The sequence below is a fragment of the Dermacentor andersoni genome, chromosome 2 (genome assembly GCF_023375885.2).
Source record: "Dermacentor andersoni chromosome 2, qqDerAnde1_hic_scaffold, whole genome shotgun sequence".
In the NCBI taxonomy this organism is placed as follows: Eukaryota; Metazoa; Arthropoda; class Arachnida; order Ixodida; family Ixodidae; genus Dermacentor; species Dermacentor andersoni.
This window is the reverse complement of record NC_092815.1, coordinates 13,571,070-13,591,372: the sequence shown is the minus strand read 5'-3', so window position 1 is coordinate 13,591,372 and position 20,303 is coordinate 13,571,070. Positions and strand designations below refer to the sequence as shown.

General features: G+C 44.5%; 1 protein-coding gene across 2 annotated transcripts in view; it reads left to right on the top strand.

Annotated features, from left to right (window-relative positions):
• The window catches only part of Nmt (N-myristoyl transferase), a 79,935-nt gene that overhangs the window by 24,576 nt on the left and 35,056 nt on the right, over nt 1-20,303 (top strand). For both annotated transcript variants that reach the window (XM_050190098.3, XM_050190097.3), the window contains exons 7-10: nt 73-243; nt 6,459-6,567; nt 6,748-6,819; nt 14,846-14,944. In XM_050190098.3, coding sequence (XP_050046055.1) covers nt 73-243; nt 6,459-6,567; nt 6,748-6,819; nt 14,846-14,944 — 451 coding nt within the window. The remainder of the gene's footprint in view (nt 1-72; nt 244-6,458; nt 6,568-6,747; nt 6,820-14,845; nt 14,945-20,303) is intronic.

Genomic DNA, 20,303 nt, shown 5'->3' with positions numbered 1-20,303 from the left:
AAGTTTAGCTGTTCAGCCCGGCTGTGGCTGTACTTTGTTCGTCTTATGGATGTCTGCTTGCAATGCTTGCAGCACGCAGCGCATGGCTGAGGTGAATTTCCTGTGTGTGCACAAAAAGCTGCGGTCCAAGCGGGTGGCCCCCGTGCTGATCCGAGAGATCACCAGGCGCGTCAACCGATGCGGTATCTTCCAGGCTGTCTACACAGCTGGTGTGGTTTTGCCAAAACCAATTGGAACTTGCAGGTGAGCTGGCTTGCTGCTCTGAGAAAAATTGGCTGAGCTGTATTAGCAAATTAGCTTCCTACACTACCAATAAAGCCATTCTTACCTTAGGAGGAAGCTTGTCAAAGCTGAAAAGATGCAAAAGCAAAAGACTGGTGGTGACAGTGGTTTGATGTTCCCACACCAGCTCTCCTTGACTTCATAAATTTTGATGGTGTCTGCCTGGACCTAGTCAGTTTTTTATTGGCGAAGATAAACTGCATTGTTGTAAAAAAGCCAGAGACTGAATTGAACATGTTTAGAGAACCTTTACTACACCGCAACGGCCTAAATATGAGGAAATACTTGGAAGTCTGTGTCATTCCACTGATGTACCGGTACTGTGGTTCCAGCTTAAAATACGTGAAACGGAAGTCTAACCTTGATTTTCTGTTCTAGTAAACAACCAGTTACTGCGAAATTAATGAAAGGAGAGTTTTTTAAAAACATTTTCTTTCACTAGATTAAAGGCACGAGAAAAGCCCAAGCCGGTTTCCCTCTACAGTGGAATCTTGATAAACGGAAATCACTTAAAGGGGCCGTGAACCACTTTTTATCGAAAGGCATTTGAAGTGAAAATAGGCTATCTCAGAAATACTTTGCCGCAAAAAGTACTTCAATGTGTTCAGCACAAGTGGAGTTACTGGCAATCAAACATGGCCTCCACTGTGCTCCCGTTCCTTCTTCAATGCCTTGAACTGCAAAGGCTACGGTGCAGTGGGGTGTGCGCATAATGCGCCGCCTTCTATATGTCACCGTGGCACTCAGTTCAAATTTCATTTTGGATGTTAAAGGGCCCCTGAAACGGTTCGGACAAATTTTGTAGACGCGTAGGGTACAGCTTAAGTAGAACATTCACACCACAATTTAAGTGAAGCGTTACATATTAATGGAGCTACAAGCGATTACAAGTTACCCTCCTCCCTAGCCATGCTTTTTCTCCTCAACTTGTTCGCCAAGCGATCGGGGCTAAGGTCCGCCTTCACTGGTTCTGCGTCACGATGCGACATCACATCGTCCATTTCCGGTTGTTTTGGAGCCCGCCCCCGCCCTCGAGAAACCGCTCCGCTAGCTGCTTGGCCGTCGACCCCAAGCGAGAACTATCGAAGCAGCGTGCGTTGCGAGCATTCTGTCGTAGCGCAGAAAGTGTCTGGTATTCCGGTAATCACACACTACCTGAATATTTCGATGGAAAGATGGAGGCATAAACTCAAGTTGATGGAGGAACTTTAGCGTAGACGTTTGTGAGCTGCCTGATCGGTCTCCACGGTCCAGCTACTCGTGGCGCAGAGCTTAACCAGCCAAAGAAAGAGCTAATATTGCTCTAACCAAGTGTAAAACATTTTAAACATTTACAAAAACGTGTTAACGATTACACTCCTGCGAAAAATTTACACCAGCAGCAAAGAAGATTACATTTTGTTACTGCTACTGTGTGTGCTTGAGCTTTGTCACCAGGTGGCTGCACCGTGCAGACCATTCACATTTGCGCTTATGTTCATACCCTGAAACCACACGCAAGGCGACACGGTCAGGCCCTGTCCCCTTGCGCTTGCGTTTACCCTAATACCGGACTCGCGAAACGCTATTGCGTTAGTAATCTTCCAGTGTAAAGTGATGGCCGCAATCGCACAAATCCTGGCGCCGATCGGATAGCGGCAGTGCGATGCGCTGCAGCCAGTCCGCTCGTCTACTGGCTTGCAGAGGGACACGATGTCGCAGCTTGACATATTGCCAGTCGCTACTTTTGCAGTCCACAACGCAACAAAGTGGAATCATAGCGCTCGCGAAAAGACAAACCGACACTAACGCCAGAGCTCTCGTAAAAGACGGAGCACGTTGTAACACAAGCAGACGACACTTGCTGTGTCCCGGAAGTGCTTAAGTGTACTGAAAAAATTGTTCTTGTGCATTCTCTTTATGTTACTTTCTTTTTATAAAAACAAATTAAGTAAAATTCCAACTATTACGAACATCATTTGTTTACCATAAAGTTGGAAAATTTATCGATCACGCGCCCTGGTCAGCCAATCGGATAGCTCGCCCCACTCACGTCGTATGGGTAGGGGCGGCTTAAAATTCCGCCGAGCAGTGTGCTGCGATCGGCAGCGATGTGCATTTTTAAAGCCTTATAATAAATTACACGCTTTATGCGGAGCACTTAGATTTGTCAAATAATGATCAGAAGGACCTGCTCTTAACGCCTCAGTACGTTTGTAGAAAATCGTCAAAATCGTTTCAGGGTCCCTTTAACGTAGACGTCATGACTTGTGCCTTTGGTGACTGTGACGTGCTAAACATAAGTCAAATGCAGTTGTCCTCAACGAGCCGCAGTGCGTTTAGCCAGTGGACTCGTGGCGGCACCCCGCAGCGGCCGTGGTATCTACGCCATGTAGCCGACCACAGCTTGATGTCAGCTATCGGCCAATAGCAGCCATCTAAGGGAATGACAAAATAGTGTGTCTAGAAGCGAGTGAGGACAGAGCCTTATGTTCAAAAGAGAGCGATTGAGAAAAAGGCGACTTCGCGATCCACTCGCACGACAGCAAAACTTGGCTGAGATGTTCAAAGCAGCATATGCTACCAGCGGACTATGTTATTTCACCAAGTCCGAGGAGTGGTTCAGGGCCCCTTTATACGGAACACCATCCTCATGGTTGGCTTTTGGTTTTGTATTCATGCAATTGTATTCAGCTTTGTCTCTCAGTAAATGGAACTGCTGATAAACGGAACCAATTTCCCTGGTTCCTTGAGGTTCGGTTTAAGAGAGTCCACATCATATTCTTTCATTGAAAATGTACTTGATGATATTGATATGTGTACTTGTTCATCTTTCACCAGTGGCCGCTTTTCACTGGCCAACAAATATTAAACGTTATTGCTCAGCGCAGAACGCTCCTGCAGGTATCAGAAGTTTCTCTGACGTTATCGATGGCTCTATCCGTTGTCTGTTGTCATCGTAGCTTATGTAATCTGAGTTTACGAGCGATGCGAATTGTGTAGTACTTTCTGGAAGACATGTGGGCACCACCAATTACTCTGGAAACTTCAATGACTCATGTATAAAAACCGACGCGCTTGACGTGCAGATAAGATTTTCAACGATCGCCAACTGTGTTCGCCACTATTGTTGTGCTTTGTGTAGCCTGTTTTTCTGGGCACAGGTTCGCCCAATAAAGAGTTAGTTTTGCCATTTACAGTTTTGCTACTTTGTTCATGACTGTCACTACCACGTGACATGTGGTGGAGGTGCTTTGCATTCATGTACTGGACACCCCTGACAACCTGTGATTCAAGCTCAGACCGCAAAGACAGCACCAACGTTGTCTTGGACCATCATGCAAGCTGCAGGCTACAACACCTGCACCCAGGCCACGGCCTTCTACCTGAGACAACCAAGAAGATTGTGGCCAAATCAACAACTCCAATGGCAGCCCCAGCGTCCCCCATCGTGCTGCAACATGCCAGGGAGCCACCGACCTTCTGAGCCACCGACCATCATTTGAAGACCCGGATAACTGGTTGGAAACATACGAAAGGGTTGACCAATTCAGCAGTTGACAAGCTGTGGCATGTGTACTTCGCCTTAGAAGACGCAGCCAGGACCTGGTTTGAGAACTGGGAATCGACCCTGACTACATGGGACCTGTTCTGCAATGGCTTCCTATAGAGATTCACGAGTGTCCTGCACAAAGAGAGAGCCGAAGCTCTACTGGAAACATGCATGCAGCTGCCGAATGAGAACATAGCAATTGTTATGGAGATGACTTGCCTCTTCTGCCGCACCAATCCTGACATGCCTGAAGAAAAGAAAGTTTGGTTCTTGATGTGGGAAGTGAAAGAACAACTATTTGCCTGATTGATACGCAACCTGCCCAAGACTGTCACAGAATTTGTTTTCGAGGCCACAACACTATTGAAAAGATGCTCGATATGTGGACAAGGCAATATAACTGCCGAACACTGACCGCAAACCATACCGATGTTCAAGCACTCGGCAGCGACGACCTGTGAGAGACCATCAGAGCGGTCATTCGCGAGGAACCGCACAAGCTCCTTACAAAGTGACCACCTCAAGTGGCCTCAATCGCCAACATCATCAAAGAAGAGCTTCAGCGATCACTTGGAGTTCCTGAGGTGCGACTGCAATCCTTGCAGCCCCAGTCTAAAGCAATGACCTATGCCGCCGTCGCCCGCTGTCAAGGTCCCTCTCCAGGACTGCGCCAGGGCCACGTAATGCCGCAGTTCCGTCGTCCACTGCCGCCGCTGCCAGCTCGCCCACCTGTCGCCCAGCACAACTACCCAAGCAAGATGAACTTTTGGCGCACTCCTGACCACTGCCCGCTCTGCTGCTTATGTGGAGAAGTGGTTCACATCTATTGACGATGCTTTACTGGGAGATGGGACAGTGAGGGTTTGCCGTTAATGCGCCTCGCCCACAGCAAAGTGAAATGCCGCGTGAGATGGTAGCGAAATCTCGGTGATTTTCGGTGATCTCCCTGCGAAATCATTGACGGAAGATGAAGCCGACGTGAAGTGCATCTGCTTCCTTCGGCCACCTCTTCTTCCTCAGGTCTGCTGACACAAACTTCACCATGAGCCTAGAAAGGGTTTCGCCTTGAAAAAACATGCACATGTAGCTTGTATTGTGCACTGGTGTACTTGAGCTGCTTCTGATCCCTTTGCAGGCAGCCATGACAAGGCAGAAGCGGGCAACTAGGATACTTAATGCCCTCCTTAAGAAAAAATTACCTAGGTGGATAGTGGGGTATATACATCCGTTTTTTTCCTCCCACGCAGTGTGACTTTTCATAGAAAATATGTGATCATGAACACACTTTTCATGCTTTAGGCACAAAGCGATCCAATCTCTTGTTGTCCAACAAAGGGTTTATCCAACTGCTTTGGTCTCCTCTTTACCATATGTGGACTTGCAGACTGGAAGACACCTGCTCTCTCTGCCTTTCCTCTAGATTAAATGTCTTGCTTTGCCCTTACTGTTTCATTTCCATTTTAATGATGTCATTGTACAGTTAAACCTGAATATAAAGAACTTCATTATAACAAAATTCTCTGTGACAAAGTATTTATCTTTCTATAACTTCTTGTTTATAGAAAACCTTGTATTTAGAACCTCTATGTAATGAAGTTTGCTTGTACATAACTTAAATGTAATGAAATTTCACTGCCAAAAAGAATACTGAGCCAATAGATAGGAGCTTCTGTAGATGCGAATAGTCATATGGCTGAATTACAAGCGGCTGCTTGTGAATGCACCTCAAATCATGCTCTGTGCAACCAAGAGCCACTGTTGAAGTGCAACAGCGTCATGCTCCGTATAAAGTCTAAATAAGTGCAATAAGATCCTATAGCGCCCACGCACTGTATACTTTGGGTTTGAGTGTAAGCATAGGAGGGTGAGCCGAGAGAAGGGTGGTAGCTTAATGAGCGCCGTCTACTCGCACGAGCAAGGGCAAATGGGAGGAGCTTGCTGATAATAATGCGATCGAGTGCACGCGAAGGGGGATGGGGAGTGAAGGGCAGGTTGTCGCGCGTTGCCTTTTCTAGTGCGACTGGATGTGCATGGCTGTCGGCACAGCTGAGCACATATGCAGTCCATGCGACCTGTTGTAGAGATAATCTGCTGCATGTGCAAAGAGTGGGCATGCCGAGATGGTTTGGCGTCATGTGTGCTGTCTTCTCGCGCATTTATCACTGTATTTTGCATTATCTTGAGTTTCAGAGGCGCGTTGAAATGAGAAGCAGACGAAGGATCCATTCCCTGCTGCCAGTGCTTTTCATGATAGCGTCGTCCCACTGCGGGCGAGCTGTGGGGGCGGAGTGGACCCAAAAGCATGGCTGGCTTCGCTTTGTACTGTCGATGTGAAGATATCATCGATGCATCATGAAAACGCATCTTTTGTTGCCAACTCTCAAATTCAACGAAACGAATTCTTTCTCGTTCAAATTTGCTTTTTCTGATTGCGCACTAATTAGAAAATTGTCGCAGCTCCTTCCATTTAAGAAATATTCATCAGCAACTGTACTTCTTTGTGTAAAAGGCTGAATATCAATATAACGAAGCAAATTGCCGATTTTACTTTGTTATATCAAGGTTTAACTGTACTTCCAAAGCACCATTTTTGTAGTGGCCTTTTAGCAAATTGATGATGAAATTCAGACTTCTGTTTCCCCAGGTACTGGCACAGATCACTCAACCCACGCAAGCTAATAGAAGTCCGTTTCTCTCACCTGAGCCGCAACATGACAATGCAGCGTACGCTGAAGCTCTACCGGTTGCCTGAAGTAAGACGTTTGATGCTAATCTGTTCAGAGCATTTCCTCCGCTACTGTTAGTGGGCACACCAACACTGACCTTGCTTTAAGTCTTTTACTGTTGCCTGTGGAAGCTTGCCTGCTGTGTTTATGTTTCGAATTTGGTATGTTGTGCAATTTATTTCAAATTTCTTTTTTCTGCTTTTGCAGAAGCCGAAGACACCCGGATTTAGACAGTTCCGAAAATCTGACACCGTACAAGCACATGCCCTGCTGGAAAAGGTAGGGGAATTGTGGAGTGCTTGCAGAACATAGCAGTAGTAAGGCTTGAGTAGATGAGAGAGAGAGAGATACAAGCTTTAATGATATGCCAGAGATGTTAGCCTGACTGATTGCCTGGCATGCTACTCCAGGTGCTGGGTGATATTGAAATTGATTTATTCATAATAGATTACAGATTATAAAGAACAATAATATACAGAAGGAGGTCCTATAGTCGATGACTGTATCGGGACCTCCTGTATTACAAGTATGCTTTTTCTAAAGCAACGAGGAGCACCACATTAAAATCATATATGTACAAGGAAGCATGGAAGAAAGTAAGTTATGGAGAATACAAAACAAGATATGCTTGTGCAATTGGGATTTACAATAAATCTAACAAATGAAATTATACAAATGCAAGGAGCAAATGCCGTAAAACTAAATGAACTGAACGAAATTAACAGTAACGGACAGAAAAAACAAATAATAGAAAAAATTTCATGCGAACATGCAACAATACAAACTACAAAAAACCCTTCAAAATATGCATGACCATTAATGCAACAATACAAACAACAAAAAAACTTCAAAATATATATGACCATTAATAAAGAAGAAAGGTTCCAGAACAGTGGAATAGTTAAAGTAATAGGAGTTAAAAAAAAAAGAAAGTTAATGCTAAATATTCTCTGTCAGAAAAAAATTCTTCAAATGTTTTTAAAATATGAATGTTGAACGCGATGTCTTGATGCAAAGTGGTATGGAATTCCATAATGAAAAAGCTGGAAAATGAACTGGTTGTTTGCCATAGTTGGTGTGCACCTGAGGTAAAATGAGATCATGGTTTAAAGCAAATTTAGTGACATTGGCGTTTATCAGGCATGTTTTAGGAATTAGCGGAAGTAGCGAGGAACCAAGACCTCGAGGAGCACAATGCACGAGACTGACGTAGTGGCCGCGTCGCTGTAAAAGCCTGTCCTCCCTGCGTGGAGGGAGCCTAACCGACTCTGCAGGCATTTTCGCTAAAGTTGTTCTCTCTCTCTTTTAGGAATTATACATGCAGGAACTTGATTATTCAATAACTTGAAAATAAATATACCCAAATTATACAACACAGTTTCGTTGGCAGAGAGAATGTTATGAGAGTGTAGCAATGGGAGAGCGCTAGTATTATAGAGGCTAGAGGTGACTATTCTAATTGCTTGGTTTTGTAAAGGTTGAAGTGAACTGAGGTGAGTATTATATGTATTCGCCCAGCATATTAACAAGTAGTTAATGTGTGAGTGTATGAAATCGTAATATAGAGAGACAAGTGCAACACGGTTAAAAAATTTGCGGGCTCTGATCGGTAACCGAATGCCGTAAGCAATTTTCGTTTTAATATGGGAGACATGACAATGAAACTTGAGGTTAGTCTAGTTCTACTCCCAAGAGTAAGCAATGAGTGCTAACAGGAAATAAAAAAACTGAAAACCAAGATTCAGCAATGGAACTGAACATGATGGTTTCCGGGGGGAATTAAATACAATAAACTTGGTTTGGTGGGAATAATAAGAAGGTTATTATTGATACACCAGTTTGTAACTTTAGCTAAGTCAAGATTGAGTTTAGTAACCAAGGACGAAATATTTTTATTGTAGTTAATAATGGTTGTGTTATCGGCGTACTGTACAGAGTGTGAGGAAGTCAGTCAGGCAAATCGTTAATGTAAATTCAAAATAATAAAGGTCCAAGAATAGAACTCTGCAGTACCCCTAGGTTAGTAACCTTAGCTTCAGAAAAAAAGATTCGAAATGTTGACTAGGTTATGTCTATCCTGCAGATAGGTTCGTTGTAACATTAGTGCTGTCCCAGTTATGTCTATAGCTCCCAATTTTAAAACCAGATTGTGATGGTTAATAGTGGCAAATGCTTTCGTAAGATCAATAAAAACTGAACGGGCAAAATACCCTTTATCAATAGGTTCCCTTAAGCAATCCATTAGGGAGATGAGAGCAGGGTCGGTCGAATAGCCAGGATAAAAACCACACTGAGAATTGGAGAGAATATTGATAAATTTAGGCAGATAATTGGTTAATCAAGTAATAATAAACTTTTCAATCACTTTACTAAAAAATGGCAGTATACATATTGGGCAGGAATTTGTTAGTAAAGAACGATCACCTCTCTTAAAAACTGGAGTTACCTTTGCTCGTTTCAGATCAGATGGAAAAATGACGGTCCTGACTTAGTAGGAAGGGAAGGAAAATAAGTTTTTGTCGTCATCGCAGAGCCAAGTCTCAGTAAAGCTGATGATGGAAAATCTGAAAGATAGCGTAGGCAGAAGGGAATTCATGTCGTCATAGTATTTGCGCAAGCTTCATGCGTTAAAATGAACGGCTGACCATGAACTATTATATTTTAGTTTGTTTAACTGGCTAGTTGAAAAATACACAGACGTTCTTGTTTTTAGCGTGAGTTTCCGAAAAGTTTCCTAAGCTACCATGCTTAGGAAATACAGCCAAGTCAGATTCGTCAGCAATGTGAAACACCTTACTGCTGATGCTCTTGCCAGCTTTAATCTGGAAGTTATCTGTCCAGAGGCACTTCCATTTCTTAGCCTTCTTTAATGACAGGGCCTTACTTAGATAATAGTGCTCTGTTTTGTAGTGTCAAGTGATCGTTGACATACAATTTAGTGTCCTCAACTGGTCGAAAGAAGTCGATGTCACTGAGGCAAAGCTTCGCTTTTTGCGCCTTGCTGACGAAGTCTGTTTTCTTTGTTCAAGAGTAAAACTGGGCGATGATGTTTTTGTTGTTTTCATCATTGTTTGGAATGCGGTGAACGATTTCCAGATCGATGGGCGAAACAGGACAGCCAATTTTAACTCTGACTGTCTGTATGATTAGGCTGCAATCTTCACCTTGGGTACATGGAATGCCTTTAATCTCGACGTTGTTTGCCCTTGAATACTGCTCTAGATCAGACAGCTTGCGAGAGAGAGTGTTGTTTTCCAACTTTATTTCTTGGCATTCAGTAGTGAGTGAGGCGTTTTGCAGTTTCAGCTTTGTTTTCATTAGCAAGTGAGGCATTCTCTGAGCGCAGTTTTTCAACCATGTCGTTGAGGAATTCAACACTCGACACAAGGTTACCTATCTGCTCTTTCTTTCCACCAAAATCTATGCCAGTAGTCTTAAATTTTACCATTAGCCTGTCAAATATGTCTTCTTTAAATTTATCGATCTCATTTCCTAATTTTGATTGAAGTTCATCTATTCTTTTCGTGAGCTCAGCACAAGTGGGCATAGAATACCTGCCAACTCTTCCGATGTAAAATGTACAAATTTCGAGCAGTCTTACGATTTTACGAATCTTGCTTGAAATTTTACGAGGAAACATTTTATTTGTGAAAAAAAAAGAAAAAACCTGTGAAAATGTAGTAAAACTACACCCTAGTACATTGCACCGCCATGAGAGGGCAATATGTATGCATGGTATTATCATCAGCTGCTGCAAGGTTGTAATGACTTCTGTTGTCTACTAGGGAGGGCACGAATCTATGTCTAAAGCTCGATAGTGCCGATAGCACTTCTAGAGCCTCCGCAAACCTGTTGGCATGCTGTTGCCTTTGGTCGCGCGGGCGCACAGGTTTGGACTTCAATCAGCTTCAGTCACTGCAGCGTTGGCCTTGCCTTTTGTGTGACTAGCTGTCACATCGCATGTAGTGCGACTCCGGCCTGTAGCGACTTCACAGTGCAATGGCGGACTCGAAGCCCCGACAGTACTTCCAAGTGTTTTTGAAATCGTAAACGGCAGAATTTCTGTGCTTCGTGCAGTCGAAGAAAGGGGAGAATTTCGGATTCTGCACCACACGTGCCTGTGATGTGAACATCTCTCGTGGTGGCAAGTCTGACATGAAGGTCCACATCACTTCGAAAGAGCATCAGGGATACGTGCGAGCCGCGGACAGCCAGCCGAGCCTAGCAAGTTTTATACACAGCGACAACTACCTCGGTGTGATTCGTGCAGAATGCCTCTTCACGGCATTTTTAGTTGAACACAGCATCCCGCTGAGTGTCGGTGATCATGCCGGAGCACTTTTCCGGAAGATGTTCCCCATGCGAAGAACCTACTAATCCATTAACTTAGTTTTCTTAATATTGACCCACTAGTACTGGACTGGATTAAAGACTTTCTTGCTAATAGAACACAATACGTAATCGCAAACAATTCATCATCTGTGCCACTCGCGGTAACGTCAGGCATGCCGCAAGAGTCGGTTCTAGGTCCTCTACTTTTTCTAATCTCTATTAATGATCTTGCATCCTGTGTGAAATTTTCAACTATTAGGCTTTTTGCTGATGACTGTGTTCTATATTATAATATGACTGACCTAAATGATCCTCGTAAGCTTCAAGATCAGATTAATAGCATTTTGTTATGGTGTAACAAGTGGTCTATGAAGCTTAACTTAAGCAAATGTAAATGCATGCACATATCACAGCGTACTGTGCATTTCCGTAAGATGTACAAATTTCGAGCAGTCTTACGATTTTACGAATCTTGCTTGAAATTTTACAAGGAAACATCTTATTTGTGAAAAAAAAGAAAAAACCTGTGAAAATGTAGTAAAACTACACCCTGGTACCTTGCACCGCCACAAGAGGGCAATACGTATGCGTGGTATTATCATCAGCTGCTGCATGGTTGTAATGACTTCTGTTGTCTACTGGGGGGGGGGGCACGAATTTCGTGCCCGAATAACGCCGCCATCTCTCGTAATGTGCTGCAGCCACACCGACCGCTGCGCAAAGCCACGCGGCGAAGCCGCATTACAGGAGACTGGAGCCATGTGGGGAAAACAACACTAGGGGATGTGTGAGAGTTGAGTATCCCTACAACCCCCCAAATCACTACATACTCCGCCAAAACATGTCACACGGTCTAACATCAAAGTGTGCTTCATGAACAAAAGGTAGTACATGCGGCAGTGGTCGTGCCAAGGTAATCTCCACGCACTGTTCGTAAACATGCATGTGGACAACGTCTCTGGGGTACACCGCTGGCGTCTGTTGGTTACAGCAGCAGCTCTGCCTACTCAACTCCAGGCCAGGATGCTGGCAACGGCAACTAGTCTGTACAAGCAAGCATCGCTTGCACTGATTTGGGCTTCTGCTGAGAGCTGTAGTAGCCGTTGGTGACTGCCGGCTCTTTTCCCCACCGCCGAGCGTTGCAAGCCAGACACATTCAGCTGCTGAAGTCGCTGCGCCGAACTCGCCACAGGAATCTCCGTTGTTGTGCTGGCTCGATTATACTCTAGGGCAGCAGCGAAGACGATGTGCAATTGACAACCAACCAAGGGTGACTCCACCCTTGGTTGGTGACTTCACCCACGTACACTCAACGCACTCAACCAACACTAAAGTAGTGCAAGGGAGGAATTCTGCATGCGCATCACCCACTTGGTGCGATGTCCAATTCGGCTAGCAAAAGATCAGGCGACTACTCAGATGCTGAGTTCACATGAACTTAACTCGTTTTCTTGAGTCAAATGAGTAATTTCAATTCATGCGAGGCTAACTAGAATGAGGGAAGCAAAGTGCAACACCCCAACACCATATAGTTCACCAGGTTGTGCCATTCCATGTGCGACAGGCAGCTTTGTAAAGCCTTAGGCCTAATGAGTCACTACCCTGACAGCAACCGGCATCCAAAAACAACACCCAAAATGGGCACTAAACAGGCAGCCTCAAGGAGACGTCATCTCTGTGAGGTAGTCCTATCCTGCTCGTTGCACACAGCATCCAAGTTGACGGTGTCAGTCGTCTCGGATGGTGCCGGAGCATTCGGTGCCAGACTGCAATACCAGACAGTACATAGTGGCGCCCGTGGCTTGCAGCCACCTGGCTCCCAGAGCTGCAACTTCCAGAGTCAAAGACATATAAGAAGCTAGTTACATAAGAAATTTGGACCACCCTCAAGGTTTCCGTACTCGCTCGCTTCAGGTTTGCCAATGTTCCATGTGCGCTAGCACCTGAGTAACCCCGCCGTTAGGTGGCGTTAGCACCAGAACACTAGCTCCATCTCCCATAATGTGCGGCAACCACCCCGTCCGCCCTCGGTGCAAAGCCACGTGGCGAAGCCAGATTACAGGAGACTGGTGCCATGCGGGGAAAACATCAGTCAAGCATCCCCACACACTGTATACGAGGGGGGTCCCAAAAATAACCAGAATCGTACTCCTGCACATCGTGTACCTGTAGTACAAGGTTACACCGCTAGGGCGCTGTAGGAGGAACTCTGCTGAGTCAGCATGCCAATTGGCATCACTATGCATTCGTCACTGTGCGGTGTAATTATGGCGACAATTATGTGTGCAGTTTCTCTGGCAGTTCTGTGTGTGTCTGTAGTGCACTCATGACACAAAGAAATGGCAGTCTCCCAAACAATGTGCGGCTGTGAAGTTTAGTTTTTTACTCAACAAGAAAACTGTTGTGATGATGCAAATAGTTCACAAAGAACATGCTGTCAGTAAAACACGTGTACAAATGGTGTGCTCGGTTTAAAAGGGAGAAATGATCATTGAAGATCAGCCTTGTTACGGTCATCCTTCAAGTATGCGAACTGAGGACAACATCGCCAAAATCCATAATCTCATCAGGGAAGATTGACACGGAACAACCAACTAACTCGAAGACTTATCTGGGTTATTCTGGAGCTCCATTCAGCGCATTTTGTATGATGATTTGGGAGTGCGACAAGTGGCTACTATTTTTGTGCTCAGACTTCTCACCGAAGAGCAAAGGGATCGCAACATGGAAGTCTGTCATGCAATGAATGGAGGACGCAGTCACAGACGATGCAGAATTTTGTCATCAAAATCATCACAGGCAACGAGTCATGGTGCTGTGGATACGATCCTGAAAGTAAACAGACAAGTCAATGGAAGTCACCTGGCTCACCTCGTCTAAAAAGAGCATCTCAGGTTAAATCGAACTTGAAGACGATGCTGATGTGTGTTTTTTTTTTTACATCAGATGGATCGTACGCTCAGAATTTGCCCCTCAAAACCAGACCGTCAACCAACAATTCTATTTGGAGGTGCTGGAATGGCTGCACAGATGTATTCTGCGAAAACGTCCGGCCTTGTAGAATTCCAGCGAGTGGCTCCTGAATCATGAGAATGCTCCCGCACACATGGCTCTTTATTTGCCGGTTCCTGGCCCCAACGCAGACGACTGCCTTGACCTTTGCGCCCTATTCGCCAGATTGGGTTCCTGTGGACTTCTTCCTGTTTCGTTGTGTGAAAAGGCACTTGAAAGGCAAGCGTCTTTCCGATTTCGACAAAGTCAAATGCAATGTCACAACAGCGCTGGCAGGTATAAAAGAGGACGTGTTTGCAAGGTGCTTCCAACAATCAAATAAAGGTTTGGACAAGTGAATTAGCACTAATTGAGAGTACTTTGAGGGTGATTAAAGTTCTGTTTGAAAAAAAAAAAGGTTGTATTCAATTAAAAAAAGAAATGTCCATGCTTTTTATCAGCCATGTAGAAGTTTAGTTTTGTCATGGCTTCTTTGTGGCTGAATAATTTTTAGGTTAGCTGTGTAAGGCGGTTATTTCATTACATTGAGATTTCAGTGGCACAGCAGCCATCAGGGCTATAATGCACCTAATTTGTGAAGCATTGCATTACAGAACCAACTCTATTGCACTAGGCTGAAGCAGCACTTTTTTCTCATTACCAAAAAAAAGTAATAATGTTGTTCTTTGATTTGTTGTAATATTAACTGAACAGTAGCTTTTGATTTTGGGAACAGTGTGTTTTAAGAATGCAGTGCTGTGATTTTTTTCCCTCAGTCGGTAATGTCAGAGGAAGCTAGTGTAGGTAATTATGGCAGCATTACCAGCTGTCATTTTCTGATGGTGCTGTTCACTCTCACCAGCGGTCATTTATTTGCCATTTCTGGAGTTCAGTGGTCCAGCTTTGATTATGGTTTTTCTTGACCCTTGCTTTGAGCCTGAAATTGTTTTTAATGAAAGTGTTTTTATTATGTCTCTGCCAGTACCTGGAGAAGTTTGACCTGGCTCCTGTGTTCTCTAAGGAGGAATTCAGGCACTGGTTCTTGCCACGCCCAGACATTGTGGACAGCTATGTTGTAGAGGTGCGTATTGTGAGCCATCTTGTTTACAGGTATCTTTCGCATTGTACCAATTGCTGCTGAGACTGTGAATAGCCATTTGATTTAACTTTGCACGCCTTCTTACACTGTGTTTCTTGCTTTGGAAGCCATGGTTCATTGAAGGGGGCTGGGGCGTTCCTTACTGCAGCTCTTTTCATCTGAAGAGTCTTCCGTGTTGTCGAATGCCTGCATCTCTTCAAGAGGTGTTGACGGTTTCGTTGCAGAACGTTGCCCTTCTCTGTAACAACCAAATATAATTTTGGTTGCGACATGTTCAGAACTTTAGCTTTTGTTTCCCACATGTTCCCCCGAACTCGCACCACTTGCCCTGTGGTCAAAGGCAGAAGACACCGACGCTTTGACTTTGCCTGCTCATGTTTCAGCACTGCTCTTCGTGGCACCTCGTTGAAGTCAGGTAGGGGCATCCTTAATGGCCAACCTTGAAGTAACTCCCCTGGGGACCTTCAGTCTTCCAGCGGGCTGGACATGTAGCTGAGGAGACCCATCCAAGTCATTTTTTCCTTCCATCGTATTTTTTTAAATGAATTCTTTTAACTATTTGCACGCCTTTTTCGGCTAGCCATTAGATTGTGGAAACCTTGGACTCGAGGTTGTGTGCTTGAAGTCATACTCTTTTGCAAAACTTAGAGAACTCTGAGCTTGCAAATTGTGAGCCATTGTCGGTGCATACTTCTAGCGGTATGCCATACCTAGAAAAGATTGCACATAGCCTTTCGATTGTTCTAACGGAAGATGTGTCATGCAGTAGTCCCACTTCCAGAAAGTTGGAATGCGCGTCGTACGCGCACAAGTACGATTTTCTGGCAAACTGGAAAATATATTACGCCCACGCGATTCCATGGCTGAGTTGGTGTCGGTTGTATTATGAGAGGCTCGTGCTATTGTTTGTAAGCATGCATCTGGCAGGCTTCGCATCTTGCAATTACACTATCAATACCTGAATATGAACCTGGCCATAACACTAGATGACGCGCTCGTGCCTTACGTTTGTTTATTCCCATGTGGCCGTCATGGATCCTGCTCAGCATTTCGCGTCACATACTGAACGGTATCATTGTTTTGTTGCCTTTAAGCACCACCCCATTTATGACGGATAGCTCAGCTGCGAAGGGTCTTAGCTCTCCTTCCACTGGTTCGTTTCTTGCCACATGCTTTGCAATGTTCAAGTTACAGTCGTTCCTGGCTTCATTTGCTAATCTTTCTTGCATCCCTTCACTTACTAATGAAGAAAACGCACTTACTGCATGTACTTCAACGTCCTTGTATGCTCCATCCTTCTCCGGCTGGCCGACAGAAGCCTATGAAAGCATATCTGCGAGGACCAGCTGTTTTCCTGAAAGGAACTGCTGTTTGAAACTCGTATTTCATTAAACAGAAAAAAACGCTGCAGTCTAGGTGGCATTTCACCAATAGCTTTCTTTGAGATTGCCACTAATGGACGATGATGAGTTTCAAGGATAACATGACATCCGTATGCAAAGTGGTGAAACTTTTCCCATCCAACTACAACAGCCATTGCTTCTTTTTCAATCTGTGAATACCTTTTTTGAGTGTCTGTCAATACGTGTCAAGTATAATCCGACTGGTTCAGTGGCGTACCAACTATTTCTAGAGCGGGAGGGGCAAACCGCAGACGGGCTATATACAGTCGAACCTCGATATATCAAACAGCGTGGTGATCGCAAAATAGTTCGATATAGCCGGAATTCGATATATAAAATCACGTAGAAAACGCGTCAAAAACTAGCGCAAATCAATCAATGAACCAATCGTGGCGCAATAGATACTCACATGAAGCTTCGAACAAAGTATTTATTTTGTTCGCTGAAAGTACTGACGCAGCGTAGCCTGCTTCATATTGGCAACCGCGTGCTTGACCACGGCGTCCTCAACATAGTCCAAACTGTCCACAAGGGACAGTCCAGTGCCTTCTATTGCGCCGCAGTAGCGGCGTACAATGGCCAAAGCAGCTACAGCCTCAGTTGCAGTTGGGAGCGGGGCAACATCAGCGCTTGCTGGATCAGCCTCGGCAGCGCCTTCGTTTGGCCGCTCAGCAGTCACTTCTGCCGCGATATCCACGTCTGTTAACTCCGCCACTGTTCCGGTGCTGTCGTCACCGCCAACGAAGTCCGCAGTGCACATGATGTGTGGCTCAGCACCGACAAAGCACTCCAACTGGCTCCCCGGCCGTCTCGATCACGCGCGCACGGCGGGGGCAAGCCTCGCCGTGCGCGCGTGATCGAGGCGGCTTGCCCCGCCGTGCGCGCATAGGTGCGCGCGTGATCGAGACGGCCGTGCTGGCTCCAAGCCGCCGCGTGTGTACGCCGCTACATTCAAATGGCGCCCTCGGCGCAACCGATGTGGGCAGCTGTCGTACGCAGCAGTCTGGTACGCCGATCGCGCCGCCGCTATCTTCAAGAGTGTTGCGGGAAAGCTCGCCTCCTGTCAACAGAGCGCACTTGGTCTGGGGCGGCGGAGTTCGATATATCCATTTTACATCCGGCCCCGTTCGAAATAAAGAATTAAAAATGCATGCGATTTTCCATGTGATATAGAAATTGTTCGATATACGCAATAATTCGATATATCGAGGTTTGACTGTATATGGTTTATTCTGACGAAGGCCGTGCCACGCCAAAACGTTGAACCATTAAACATGCAATTTTCATAAGAGTGCCCCTTCATTTCTTCAACTACCTATGCACCGTACCTACAGAGCTTTTCCTTGTGTGTGTGTGTGTGTGTGTGTGTGCGTGTGTGTGCGTGTGTGTGTGTGTGTGTATTGTGAATTACTATTACAATAATTGAAATAGCCTGGAAAGGCTATTGTCAGTTACGTTTATATTTAACAGAAAGGGACCTATCTATCAATCACAGATGGTGAACTATGGACGTCTGAAAAATGATCTGAATTGGCATTTATCTCTTGCAACTATACAAAAACTAAATATGATGCAGAGGCAAAAGGCAATTAGTGCCCCACAGTGCTTTCGGACCCCGCCCAGTAGCAGCAGTACAGTGCACATAAAAAATGCACATTTGCTTAAAAATAAAAAAATTATTTTATTTATTGATACTGCAATCCCACTTTGGGAATTTTGGCAGGAGGGTACAAATGTTAAAAACATTACAAAAAAAAAACAACCAACAAGTACATAGATACATAAGAGTAAATAAAGTAATATAAACTAAAATAGGAGGCATACGGTAAGTACTAAGTTGGACACAATGTAAACAAGTAATTTGAATAATTCAACAAAGAATTGTACTTGCTGTTTAAGCCTACAGTATAAATGTATCGCTAGTTTAGGTAATAGTATTGATGAGGTTATACGCAACGACGTACAATCAACGTAACTTACTTGCAATATTCATACACACACACAAAAATTGAATCTCCATCCCGGCCATGCTACAGACGATGTCCAGCGAATCTGTTGAGAACCACTTGCTACCAAATGCTAAGGGGGCTATTCAATGCTTTATTGCTTTTATTACACTCCCTTTCCACCCTCCCTTCAACTTAATTTTTGCTAGGTCTGATATCTGTTGAGTTCACAGTTCTTCCAGAGCCGCGGGATAAATTCTTTGTTCGCAAAATACATTCGTAAAGCTGTAGATAGCTTACATGCATAATTTACTACAAATGCCCATCATCTTCGAAGTCTACCTACATATTGCCCATAATGCACCCTTTCTTTTCGCCAAATATGAACAAAATGCCTTGTTTAGTTCACCGAGGACACCGCTGAATATAAGACGGAACATGTTATGACGCCTGAAAATAGGGGGTGGGGAGGAAACGACGGCTAATCAATTATTTGCAACGCGTCTAAATGGACCAGGAGCAACTTGCACGAACATTTAATAATGAAAATAATAACGAATTTAAGAACGCGTTTTTAAACATTCCATAGACAACGCCTAGTCTGCACAAGAACGCATTCTTAAATCCGTTATTATTTTCGTTATTAAATGTTCATGCAAGCCGTCCCAGGAACGTAAAAATTTTGTCTCACATTGCAGTTACCATGTCCCCCTCCCCTTTCCATAAAATATAAACCTGTTGTAAACTGCAGCTATGTCGGGACACTGGGAAGCATAGCTGGTAGCGGCCATATCACGTGCTCTAACACTTTAATACGAAATTTTTTTTACATATACTGTGTTTGATCCAACCGCATTTAACTTCGCACAGAGAGTTTCCATAGTGTACCACCAATTTTCATTAAATTTGGTCTTGGCGGCTTTTATAGTTCTGCCAGGGTGGCGGGCTCAGTTCTTGCCCCCTCGCTAGACACGCTAAAAGGCTCTGGAGTGTTTGCACACGTAATCTATTGCGAAAGCCCCAATTACTCTTCTGTTTTGAACTTCACCTCCACATCACCCATTAAGTTGTCCTTACAGTCACCAAATATAACAAAGCTGCCTCCTTTAGTTCAATGTGGACACCAGGTGAGAACTAATATAACGCATGAAGAAGTGAGAAGAAAAAAGATGAGGGTTCAGTAATTATTCGTAACACCTCTAAATAAGCCAGAAAGGTTCAAAATACGCGACACATTGCACTTACAATGTTGCCTATTCCTTCAAAGTATAAAATATCTAAAACACAGAGTTCTCTTGGGACATCGGGAAACCTAGCTAATAGCAATAGCGGGATACTTTCGAAAACTTGCTTACAAATTTTTTTTTTTACGCTGTATTTGATCAACACGTGTTTATCATCGCATATGAACCTGGCGTATTGTTCTCCTTATGTTCGCAAAATTTGGCCTCAGTGCTTGTAATTATGCCAGCGCAACTGTATAAGTCTTACACCACTTGTAAAACAGACTACCATATTTACACGATTGTAAGTCGACCTCCCATATCGCGTGACAGGAACAAAAAAAAAGCATTCCCAAGGGTGCATTCCATAAAGAAAATTATTCATAGCTGGCATGGTCACTGCACTACTCGTCTTCACTTGTGCCATCGTCCTCACTAGTGCTGCCATCGTCATCGCTGCTATGGTCCCACAGCGCGTCGTCGTCCAGCGAAATTCCACATTTGGCAAACGACCGCACTACAACATCTTGTGGAACAGCAGCCCACGCTGAATGCACCCCAACCACACGCAGCCGTCAAGGAGGCTCTTTTGACAGGTCCAATTGGCGTAAGTTCACGGTCTTCTGCAGCCAGTTACTCGTTGTACTCACAGCCGAACAGGTCCTTAAGGGGGGAAGCGGGGATCAGATCGCGATTTTCGCGAAAAAAATCGATTTTTGAAAAGTACGCTTTTCAGAATCTACAGCATCATTTCTATCTTGTACTGAAA